The sequence below is a fragment of the Labrus bergylta genome, chromosome 10 (genome assembly GCF_963930695.1).
Source record: "Labrus bergylta chromosome 10, fLabBer1.1, whole genome shotgun sequence".
NCBI classification, from domain to species: domain Eukaryota; kingdom Metazoa; phylum Chordata; class Actinopteri; order Labriformes; family Labridae; genus Labrus; species Labrus bergylta.
Window position 1 is genome coordinate 29,539,151 of NC_089204.1, and position 12,751 is coordinate 29,551,901.

Consider the following 12,751-nt stretch of genomic DNA (forward strand, 5'->3'; position numbering starts at 1 on the left):
TCCGGAGTATATGCTGCCGCGTTCAGACATCAGCTCACTCGGACTTTCTACAGATAAAATACTCGGGGTCTGGAGGAGAAACTCCGGGTAAAGTCTGCGCGAAAAATGTGTCTGTTTGCGTTCACACAGCCTAAAGAACCTCCGAGTAGACTAATCTCCGGAGTTTTTCAGGAGATTTCCGTATGTGTGAAAAGGGTTTCAGTCACATCGTGGAAAAACAGCCGATCAGTGGTGGTCTTTATTTAAAATCCTGAGTCCGCCCAGTCTGAGAGCGAAACAAGACCAAGTAAAAATGCTTTCAATTCTAAGACCAAGACCAAGACCTTCAAACAATGGTACTAAGACAAAGAAGGAGCTTGAGTTCTACAACACTACCTCTTGTACCTCTCCTGGATTTGATGGTGAAGAGTTTAACAGACAGAAGGATTATTTAATTATTGAAACTTTTTATAATTTGATCTCTGGAGGCTGAAGATTAAACAGAACCCGTCAAAACAAGTTTAAGGAGGAGAAGCCAAAAGAAAAGCTTCAGTAAAATCTGAATTCATACGGGGTAAAACAGAAGACGGTGGGTAGTCTCCTCGTGGCGCTCTCCACACAATGCCTCAGCAGGGCTGTGATTGGTGCAGCTGCTGTTCCCGTCCTCCAACAGTCCGAGCGAGAGGCCGATAAAACCCGAGCTCAGCCCCCCCCCGAGGAGCCGCTCACTGATGCAGTGTACAACGTTATGCCAAAAGTTAATTGTGTGCTGACAACTGTTAGCAACAGGAAATGCCTGCATGGCTCTCCAGAATTAGATTTACATCAGCAGTATCCCATTGTTCAAGACAAAAGGGCACAAAACAAGCAATTAGGAAAAAGCTTATAATCCTTTCTGCAGGAATAGAAATGCAAAGTGCACTTCAGCAAGTACGGATTCAGAGAGGGAACATGCCAAATGAATTCAAGGAATAAATTATTCACCCTGCTTTAAAGGAGAAAAATCTCTCGTTTGATTTGCAAAAGAATATTCCGTCTCTTTGTGCTTTTTAACATAAAAGAGCGCTCACACAGGGTCACCGTGCTCTGATAGCTTCCCCGTGTACTTCTTCACACCGCCGATGGCGAGTCTGCGGCGTTTCAGAGGAGCCGTTACTGTCGGCTTATTGTTTTCTTACACTCGTGGGAGAGTTAAAATACACAGAAATCAATAACATCCCCCCAAATAACACTCGCAAACAAGAGACTTAGAACAATTCCCGAGACAGTTTGAGGTAAAAAAGGATTTGTGGTGCCTCGCATTTTGATGCTTTTTTTTTTGTTTGTTATTGTTTGCAGACACACGGGAGAGAGGGGGGTGCATGATGTGCATGTTTGTTTTTTAGGCACCATATGGAACCTGTGGATGCAGCTGGGCCTTCTGTTCAGAGCGAGCTGAGAGCGGGCGCAGCGCGTTCACACATCCTGACCACAGCGCGTGAAAAAAAACAACAGAGGATAGAAAACGACAATAAAGAAAGAAGTTCATGTGAGGGCGTCTGGATAATGAAGCAGGATCAAGAAGTTTACTTCCGTTGTTGTTGTTTTTTTAACATGACAGCTCCACGGGGGAGAACAGGTAAAAATCAGGCGGGGGATGAGCGGTGAGAATGTCAGCAGCCAGCGGCCTCTGGGCTCGTGTAACGGCGGCCTCCTCGTCTCTCTGCTGGGTCCAGACTCAGATTGTTGTGATGGCCTGCTGGGTCTGTCTGTCTGTCTCCCCCTCCCCTCCCCTCTTTCCCCCTCCATCGCCCCCTGCAGGCTTCCTCCAGCCCGCCTGGTGGTCTGCACCTGGCCACTCTCAGGTGAACCAGCAGCTCTCTGAAGTATTCCATGAAGACTTGAGTTTGGCTTTTTTGGAGCCAGAAGTGACAATAAGAAGTTTTTAAAGCTATCGACCATCATGGCTAATTTATCAGCTTTTGGTTCTGACCACATTTTTGAAGTTTGAGTGCGTCCTTATTAATCACATCCTCTCGGGATAATAACGCTGTTCAGCTGCTCTTTCAAAATCTTGAGAAATTAATTTATTACAAGGCAAAAGTCAGTGTTGATATCCTGAGAAAACGAGATAAATACGTTGAGATCTTCAGAAAAAAACTGAAGAAGAAGAAGAAGAGGTTTTTCTGGCACAAATTTCACAAACTGACAAGATGCATGCAGAGTGAAAGGCTTAGTCAAAATGCTCCAGCTAACACTTGTAGTACTTTTTTATTTTTTATATTCAGGTCTAATTACAGATTTCTTTCCTCAACTGTTTCTAGGTTCTTGTTTAAATGTCACATATATTTTTATCCCTGCACGGGTTATGTACATTTCTTGTATAAGTCTATTTTTAATTGCACAGTTTAAGTTTGATTCATCTAGAGGTATTCTTTAAATCTTTTTTCAGGTTAATATATATGTATGGGGGGGGGGGCGTCGGTTTTTGTGGTTAATTTGTAACAAATGTTTCATGTCATGTCTTTGTAACCTGATACTGGATGCTTTGAATTTCCCTCGGGATCAATAAAGTATCTATCTAGTAAGAAGATCAACTCAGGTCTAAATTGCTAATAAAGTTGATCTTCTTACTGCAAGTGTTGCTGGAGCATTTTGACCTCTTCAGAAAAAAACATCTGAAGCAGATGTTTTTTAAAAGCAACTCGTTATCACTGCAGAGTCAAATTAGATAAACGGATGTATGTCTTCTTAGGGCTTCGGTTTTAAACAAAATAGAACACAGATTAAAAAACAGCAGATAATTAAGAATTCATAAATGCCCCAAAACAAGAGGAATGAAGTTTTTTTTTTCAGAGGATTTGAGAGAAGCTAATGATGTAGCTCGTCTGATGGTGACCTTGATCAGATTTGTGTTTCTGCATAATGTTTTTACTTCTTCAGAGTCGGTTTGGACAGAGGGGATAAGCCGCTGCTCACTGAGTGAATCTGTGCAGCCGATAAATCTTACCTTTTGGAGCTAACGCATTATCTATGGACTCCTGCAGGAGAAGCACACTGCATGAAGGAAAAGAGAATTCCTGTTCACATCTCAGATTTATTTATTCCCCGCTTCGGGCGAAGACGGTCTTGTTTTAATTTATGGCTGCTCTGTGAAGCGGGTAGCCCACTCACACAAGTCACTAGAAACAAGGCTGCTGGAGACATTCTTCAAACACAATAACAATATAGCCTAGCATTTTCCATTTTAAAGTACGTTATGAATATTCATAAATAGAGGCGGCTCTGTGTTCTGATTCAATTTTGTGGAGCCTTTTATAACGTCCCCAAATATCAGGCAGGGAATCTCGTTGCCTGTGCAGCGAGATATCTAATACATACGATTTATAAAGTGGAGCGCACTGCCTGATTGAAAATATAAAATCTCTCCTCTGCCCACCTCCGCACACATATCTCCACTCTGTATAGATAAGAACACTTTCCACAGAGCTGAATCAAATCCCCAGAATTTCATATTTATTGTTAAGTCTCTGGATCGTGCAGTGGTTAGCGCTGTCGCTTCACAGTGAGGAGGTTCCAGGTTTGAATCCTCGTCTGTCAGGAGTCTCTCTGTGTGGAGTCTGCATGTTCTCCTCGTGCATGTGTGGGTTCTCTCTGTCTTCCTCCCACAGTCCAAACACATGCTCGTTGGGTTAACTGTTGACTCTAACTCCACAACTACATTCTGCGCTCGCTGCAAGAACAGAATAGAACGACCCGGAGAGGAAGGCAGACGAGGAAATGCACAGAGCATCGGGGTCAATTTCAAAATAAAACACAACATATAAACTCCTGATCGTATATTCCAAAACAGGCATCAACATTACATCAAAACAGGCGTCAAACGTGGGGCAGGGTGTGCACCGTCCGACCGAGCAAAACCGTGGCGAGCACAGAGTATGTGGGAACTGGAGGTAAGGCCTAGTCCACACGTAGGCGGGTTTCCTCCTCTGTTTAAAGAATAATCCCTCCAGCACATCTTCATCTACATGAAAACACAACTTTTACGGCCGCTATGAGAAAGTCAAAAACGATGACTTTTACATGCCAAAATGTTCTCGCCATTCCTCTGCAACGACCATTTCATTTTACAAAGTCGTCCAATCAGGCATCTCTGCTCGTCAACATAGTGGGAGAGTAACTGTGTTTGTGTGAGCGAGTAAAAAGTCCAGTTAGCAACGTTAGCACCAGCACTAGTTTGGTGACGTCTGCCATCGCACTAATCTCATTTAAACAAAAGTGACAGCGTCGCACGATGACATCACACGTCTACACAGAAACACCTTAAACACAGTTTTACAAAAGGCCTAATGACAGCTGGGTTTGGTTCCACCCCCCCTGTGACCCCAAACTACATCTTAAAGCTCTCCGTTCTCTTTGATATTGTGTTCAACTGAAGCCGCTAAGGGACCCAAACGCTCACCATCACTGCACATTAACACGAGCAGACTTCTAATGTAAACAACAGATGGCATCATGAGGTAATAAGAAGTGATACGACATCAGCAGAGCAGCTTCCTGCCTTCTCTCATGAAGTGTGCAGACTGAATAAATAATGACATTAACGAGCTGTAAAGATAATGAATAAAAACACAGAGACGCTTTCTTTAGCGTCGGGGTTATTCAGTGCGACAGCGCCCGGGAACCGAGAAGGTTCTGCTGTGAAACACACTTCCATATGTGCAACAGCGAGCGACATGAGAACAGCAGGGTGTCGGCAGACACGGCTGACATCTGGGGAGTACGCGGGCGTGGATGTGAAGATGCAAAAAGGATGGAGTCTGAAAACGCTGCGGCGAGGTGTCTGACAATGACACGGCGTGCAATGTATGTGGGATCGCTGAGATTCAGAGTGTGACCTGTTCATTATTAAGCCTCCTGCAATGATGATGTTCAAGGACTTCATGGTGAAGTCAAATGCAAATATAGATTGTGTTGTAATATAGAAGCAGGTGTTCACACAGGTACAGGATTTAAAAAACAGAGACAAATGCTGTGTCTGAAATCAAAGTATGCAATTTTGTGCTAGCGAGAAATAACCCGATGTTTACTCGATCTGCCAGAATTGTTAATTATGAAACAGGAGCATATTAAACCGCCCCACAATGCACTGCAGCTCTCACTGAGACTATCCAATCGCAGAGCTCGCCAGTTAGCCAACTAGTGACTTCAATTTAAAGTTCTGTGCTGAAATACATTTTACATGTTGCCAAATAATATCAAAATTACTACATAGTTGGGGCGCTGGGGGTACAGTGGTTAGTGCGCGCGTCCCATGTACAGAGGCTGTGGTCCTCCAATCAGGCGGCCCGGGTTCAAATCTGACCTGTGGCTCTTTTCCTGCATGTCATTCCCCTCTCTCTCTCTCTCTCTCTCTCTCTCTCTCTCTGATTTCTGACTCTATCCACTGTCCCGTCTCTCTAATAAAGGCACAAAAATAAATCTAAAAACTTAGTTGTTTTAGAAATGAACGTTTGCATGTTGTTGTCGTGCTAGCTTGATGCTAGCTCATCGAACGTAGCTCAGACCGGAAGTTTGCGCGTATTTTAGCATTTTAGCTAACAGCATACCAACGGTCCAGTTAATATGCTGTATGCTTTATTTATATTGTGAGTATGTACGAGGCAGTACGGAGTATTTGGTCGACACTTTTGATACTTTTTGATACCAGGTGTTTTAAAACGATTAAATCTCTGTGATGCTCATGGGAAACGTAGTTTAGCCGAGCGGTGTCGTAGTTTAAGAATTTCACCAGACGGCGACCTGAGCCGGTGAGACCTCTTACATAGACTCTCAGAGGAGCCCTCCACTGGCAGCCCTGCAGCGTTCTGCCCCGCCTGGAGGCTTCCAGAGAGCTGGCCAGTCAGAAGAGAGTGGGCACATTGGGAGGGGGGTTCTTAAAGAGACAGCAGCTGAAATGAAGCGTTTCAGGTAGAGGCTGAAATAAGTGTTTTTACTGACGTCAGTATCAGATAAATAAGGACTTTTTTGATCTGCTAATCATGCTAAGCTACTCTAAAGGTTTCACAGACTGACAACATGAAAGGTGAACACGAGGAGAAAACGGGGGTCTCTATCAGCGAGGAACCAGATGGGGAACAGGTGAGTCCTCTGGGAGAAGTTATGCTCTGCAAATGTGAATAAATCTGTTAAAGTTTCTGCACAAGTTATCTGCTACTGTGGAAAAAAAGTAACATAGAATAAAGAAATGATTAAAAAACACGTTCTGTATTATAAATTCAGATATAATGGTGAATAAAAGACAGGTAGTAGGCTGGTGTGAAAGACCTCCACAGACACTCTGACTTGTGAGTAGGTGGATGAAACCTCATATTCTGTTCTCTTCTCAAATGGTTTTTATTCATTACTCATTCCTCCCCTCATTATAAACCATTTTATTACTCCTCTCAAAGCAGCAGGTTTAACCTCCACGAGCAGGTAGCCTGATTACAGTTATTATTTTTTAATAAGGGGTATTGGGCTCAGGAATCGTTTGCTCTTGTCTGGTGAGTGTCTGTTTACGCCGAGCTGCATGAGACTCAATATTCCAGACGGTTCTCGTCCGAGGCTTTGCTTCTCTGTACAAAAATACAATATGCCTGCAATCAGGAATGACACCACTGTTTACAGCCTGACAGCGCCAACACACAGCACACAGCCTGCGCTAACCCTGGACAGTGACAGACAGACAGTGTCGGGCTCGAGCGAGCGAGAAAGAGACAGAGAGAGAGAGAGAGAGAGAGAGAGAGAGAGAGAGAGAGACAATCAACAGGCTGGAGTGAAGGTTTCCAGTGATGGAAGGCCTGTGCTGTTTGTGAGATGTTTTCCGATGGCTTCTCACAGAGGAGGATGGAGACGGCGATCTGGGATGGATCTATCTGGAAGGTTCACTCTAACCCTTAAATTAATTGAATGTCAGTCAAAGAGAAAGTGAAATGGAGGTGAGGGAGTCACTCAGACCTTTCTGTTAGTGCAGCAAAGGGGGGGGGCAGAAATCTAAACCCTCCAGAGGAAACTGTAATCAGTGAGCATGTTGGAGGGAGGAGAAATAAAGACAGATTATCCCACATTGTCACATGGAGAGACAGACAAAAACAAATAAGTCTGGCACACACACAAAAAATTTGGCTGTAAAAATGTCGTCGACTTTTTGCCCCAAACACACAAAGCTCAACAACCTCAGTCATGTAGACGACGCTGGAGCAGGTGAGGCCACATCAACGCCAATCAGCCCAGGTTTTTGTGGACGTGTTCAAAAACTCTCTTCTGTGTGACACACATGTTCAGCTCTGAGAAAGATCTGGGAATTTGGAATCCCTTAAGATATGTTATTAAACCTACAGTTTGTCCCTTGGTTTAATGACGAGATGTAAACAGGTGTAAACTGCAGTAACAAGAAAAAAGTCAAGGAGCAATCTTTCCTGAGAGGTGAGAGAAAAGGACCGACTGTTTGAAGAGGAGGAGGACGCAACCTTCATTCGACCTGATCGAATTTTAAAAATGGAGTCAGCAGCTTCCTCCTTCAAAATAAAATACAGACTTCTCCTAAAGTGAAGCTGGCTGCTTCCTTCAAAATAAAATACAGTCTTCTCCTAAAGTGAAGCTGGCTGCTTCCTTCAAAATAAAACACAGACTTCTCCTAAAGTGAAGCTGCTCCATTGTCCCTTCTGGGCCTCCGTACATGTGTGGTGGTGACTGTGTCTGCAGAGACTCTGTCCTCTCACTGGGTTTTACTGTTCTGATTTGTTCTGGTTGACTCGGGAAGTTTCTGGGGGCGGAGCTGGTGTGTTTCCTCCAGCCAATGACAGCGCAGCAGGTGAGTTTAGGAGTGGATACAATTCAGTGATTGGACGCCATTTAAAGCGGTGAATATGACGGACGAGGACGTAGCAGCAAAGAAGAGAAAATATAATGAGAGTGAGGAGAAACACCAAGTGGATAAAGATCGTTCTAAAACGAGGGTGAACCTTGTGTTGTCTTTTACCCGTGGACGTGGAGTTGATCTACTTCCTGTTTGGACAGGAAGGTGATGAACACCGGCCGTTAGCTTGTGCTAAATTATCAACTTTTCCAAGACAGCAAATGTAATATTCTGAAGTAGCTTGCAGTGTAGGCACAAGCAGTAAACATACACACTACGTCCTGCAGTGAGGGTGAGCTTCTGGTGGCGATGAGCCCAGGAGGAGGGGCTTAGTTTGCATGTTGTGTTTACATGGTGGCGGCCTCACTTTCTGTCATGACAGCCGTGGTGAAGCTTTAGATGGATAAAAGCGCTCTCTCAGCACATTATACTCATATATTGGTTGCACCGATTTATATGACGCAGTCCACATCTTGGACGATATAAAGAAGGTATTAAAAGTGCGTCTATGACCTCAGATTTGACAGGAAGTCTTGATTTGAAACCTGAACGCAGCCCCTCCACCATGTATGTTTTTCACGCCTCCTGAGGCTTCCTGCATGCCCCGCACTTCCTGCTCAATCACGTCTGATGCAGTAGATCTGAGACAGGCTGAGACTTTGTCTGACAAACAGCAGACGACAAAAACAACCACAAACACTGGCGCTGCTAATTCAATACAACAAAAGAGGACAGAAATACAGCGGAGTGGAGGAGAGAATCACATTGATGGAGAGTCGTCCCGGAGAGACTCTCAATCAGATCGAATCTATTCCAAGCTAATCACATCTTACCTTCCATCTCCACGGTGGACTTCACTGTGTTGTCGTCGTCGTCGTCTGTCTTCTCGGCAGGTGGCTTGTCCTCTGCTGGAGGAAACAAAAGCTGTGACGTCTGTGACACATCGACGCGCCATAAGTCGAACACACGTCTGCAAAAAAGAAGCTTGAGCCGCCATGTCATCGTCTTCTTTTTATTCTTACTGTCCTTTTATTTATGCTCTCATCTTAACTCCGCTTATGTTTTAACTTGGTCATTTTTTATCTTACTTACTTTGTCTATTTATGTTTTATATGTATATAAACTTTTTATTTTTATAAATATTATTTTTTGATCATCTAACCACTTGTTTCTATTTCTTTTCCTGCTCTTACCTTCTTATTGCTGTTCTCTTTTGATTTACTTTTAGCTCTTTTAGTTTCTTACACCTTTTTAAATCTTTGATTCCTCTTGGTCTCAGCTCGTGTTGTTGGGTTCTTGTGATGGTTCTTGTGATGGTTCTTGTGATGGTTCTTATGATGGTTCTTGTGATGGTTCTTGTGATGGTTCTAATGATGGTTCTTGTGATGGTTCTTGTGATGGTTCTAATGATGGTTCTTGTGATGGTTCTTGTGATGGTTCTTGTGATGGTTCTTATAATGGTTCTTATGATGGTTCTTGTGATGGTTCTTGTGATGGTTCTTGTGATGGTTCTTGTGATGGTTCTTGTGATGGTTCTTATGATGGTTCTAGTGATGGTTCTTGTGATGGTTCTAATGATGGTTCTTATGATGGTTCTTGTGATGGTTCTTGTGATGGTTCTTATGATGGTTCTTATGATGGTTCTTGTGATGGTTCTTGTGATGGTTCTTATGATGGTTCTTATAATGGTTCTTGTGATGGTTCTTGTGATGGTTCTTGTGATGGTTCTTATGATGGTTCTTGTGATGGTTCTTGTGATGGTTCTAGTGATGGTTCTTGTGATGGTTCTTGTGATGGTTCTTGTGATGGTTCTAATGATGGTTCTTATGATGGTTCTTATAATGGTTCTTGTGATGGTTCTTGTGATGGTTCTTGTGATGGTTCTTGTGATGGTTATTATGATGGTTCTTATGATGGTTCTTGTGATGGTTCTTGTGATGGTTCTTGTGATGGTTCTTGTGATGTGATGGTTCTTGTCATGGTTCTTATGATGGTTCTTATGATGGTTCTTGTGATGGTTCTTATGATGGTTCTTATGATGGTTCTTGTGATGGTTCTTATGATGGTTCTTGTGATGGTTCTTATGATGGTTCTTATAATGGTTCTTGTGATGGTTCTAGTGATGGTTCTTGTGATGGTTCTTGTGATGGTTCTTGTGATGGTTCTAATGATGGTTCTTATGATGGTTCTTATAATGGTTCTTATAATGGTTCTTGTGATGGTTCTTGTGATGGTTCTTATGATGGTTCTTGTGATGGTTCTTGTGATGTGATGGTTCTTGTCACGGTTCTTATGATGGTTCTTATGATGGTTCTTATGATGGTTCTTGTGATGGTTCTTATGATGGTTCTTATGATGGTTCTTGTGATGGTTCTTATAATGTGATGGTTCTTATGATGGTTCTTATGATGGTTCTTATGATGGTTCTTGTCATGGTTCTTATGATGGTTCTTATGATGGTTCTTGTGATGGTTCTTGTGATGGTTCTTATGATGGTTCTTGTGATGGTCGGGTTCTATATGTCTGTTGTGTATCATGCACTTTGGGTTCTTTTCTGTTGAATTGTATTTAATTATTTTTTAGTATTTTGCATTTGTTATGTTCTTCTGTGTTTGGTTTAGTTTGATTTGTTCTTGTTTTTGCTGTTTGTTGAAGCACTTTGTAAACCTGTGTTTTTAAATAAAGTTATTATTATTATTATGTCTGAGGATGCAGTGTGACTGTGAGGCTCCAGTGATGGACAACTCCGTGTCCAATTTCTAATCCTGAACACAATCTGAATGTTGCTGTGATTATTCTGTGCTGGGATATACATCTGCATCGATTCAAACGCTGTCAGGGAGGAATACAAAAAGTGGAACACCCTTATTGTGCTTTTTTTTTTGTGTTCAATCTTCCAGCCGTGTCATTTCAAACCGCTGTTAACGTCCATGTTTCCATGTGAGACATTTAGGGTTTCATGCATCGAGCTGACGTTTTTTCATATCAGTCTGCCTCACTGCCCTGTGGATATTTTGCTTCATATGGTGATAAAAAAAAAACAATGAGGAAATTAGACGATCACCTGGAGCTTTTTCAATCTGCTGTTATTATTATTTGTGAGTGACAGCTCATGCACCTCAAAGTTTGTGATGTGAAAGGATAAAAAGCAAACATGCACAGCTTTGTGTACACACCTTTGTCTTCTTCTTCATCTTTCTCTTTCGGGTTGTCGGTGTCTTTTTCCTCGTCTTTTTTGTCTTTCTCGTCTTTTTTGTTATCGCTGTCGGCCCCTGCGTCTTCCTCTTTGTCCTGGTTCTCGGTGTCATCATTATCCTTTCCTTGAGTGGGATCCGGGGTTTCTGTGATATCATCTGCAGCCACAAATAAAAAGAAAAGGTACATGTTGAAGATTTTTTTAAAGGCACAATAAGTTCCACATATATATCAGAATTCAAGGAACTATCAAATTGGAACGCATCATAATCAAGCGCTAAGCGGCTTGTCTCGAGCTGCATTGTTCTGTTAGCATGCTAATGTTAGCGCTCTTTAGTTAGCTCGTAGCTTCACATTTCATGTAAACTGACACAGAATGAGCGTGATCTAAAAACTCTTACTAACATCCAAATAATCAGTGAGTATGTTCTTCTTCTTCTCTCTAGTTCTTGACTAAAACAGCTTTTATACACAAGGGGAGGAGCCGGCCGTCCCGTCCATGTAAACACGGCTCTGACAACAACACAGCCAGCGGGACTCGAGCTTCTCCCTCATTGTAGACAGTCAGGACTCAGAGACACATTTACACAGGACAGACTTCATGATTTATTTATGTGGAACATGTCGATCATTCTTCCTTTAAACACAAACCAGTCGTAGCAGGAAAGGAGGAAACATAATTTTTCAGTGGTCTGTTAAGATGTCCAGAGCTTTATCTTAAAGTAACCAAAGATACATAATTGAGCAACATATTGATTTGTGGTTGGTAGTTTCACCTGCAATAAACACACACACACACACACCTACACACACACTGACAAGAATGATGCAATGCCTCTGAATTGGCCTGCGGGTGTTGTTTCAAACTGTATATCCTCGCTCCTCCTCGCTCCTGCCTCTTTGTTTGTGTCTCTTGAGAAAGTAATTACAAAAATCTCAGGTCTTGGACAGCATCCCGGGGCTGCTTTACCATAACTCTTGCATAGAATATCTACAAAAATTCATGTTCAGAGAGGCTCTATCTGTCAAATCTCAGTCAATGGGATGGGATTTGAATAAAACAAAAACAGAACGAGAGGCGAGGCGAGGTGCTGCTCGCTGCCAGTATGCAAATGCTGAATCTTAATTATAGAGCAAGCAGAAGCAGCGACGAAACGTATTTGGAGAAAAGAAATTGTGCAAGCTCAAAGTTAATGGTCGCCCCTTTTGTAACACGCACACACACACAATCACACTCACACACACTTAATTCACTTAAGACTGTTGCTGTCAGCACAACAAAAACCCATCAGTGTCTCAGGGTCTGTTTCCTGCAGCCTGTGAGCCACAAAGATTTAGAGCTTTGTGTACGAGTCATTCCTCTGCTGCTAACAGGACTGATCAAGTTAGATTTTTTAATCAAACTCCGAGATCGAGTGAAAAGCAGAGAAATGAGCCGCACACGGGTCAGCTCATACTATTCCTATCTCCCGCAGAGATAAGAGTCAAGATCAATGTGTAGCTCCTTCCTTCTCCAGGAGTATCCGCACACACTCTCACTAACACACAATCACACCTCGATCCATGCTGGAGCCTTGGACTTGTAGCTCTACTATACCTGGGTTTTGACTCTCCATCTCCACGTCTTCATTTCCCGCAGCATCTAGAAACAGAAGAGGAAGAGGAAAACAATCGAGTTTAGTGCTGTTGCCTGGTGGG

The 12,751-nt window shown here is 42.8% G+C and overlaps 1 protein-coding gene across 5 annotated transcripts in view; it reads right to left on the reverse strand.

The window, feature by feature from the left end:
- macrod2 (mono-ADP ribosylhydrolase 2) overlaps positions 1-12,751 on the reverse strand; it is a 586,396-nt gene that overhangs the window by 17,456 nt on the left and 556,189 nt on the right. For 3 of the 5 annotated variants that reach the window (XM_065959722.1, XM_065959721.1, XM_065959719.1), the window contains 3 exons: positions 12,651-12,695; positions 11,035-11,211; positions 8,692-8,766 (listed from right to left, as the gene is read on the reverse strand). In XM_065959722.1, the coding sequence (XP_065815794.1) occupies positions 8,692-8,766; positions 11,035-11,211; positions 12,651-12,695 (297 nt within the window). The remainder of the gene's footprint in view (positions 1-8,691; positions 8,767-11,034; positions 11,212-12,650; positions 12,696-12,751) is intronic. The other 2 variants (XM_065959723.1, XM_065959720.1) reach the window with 1 other exon arrangement.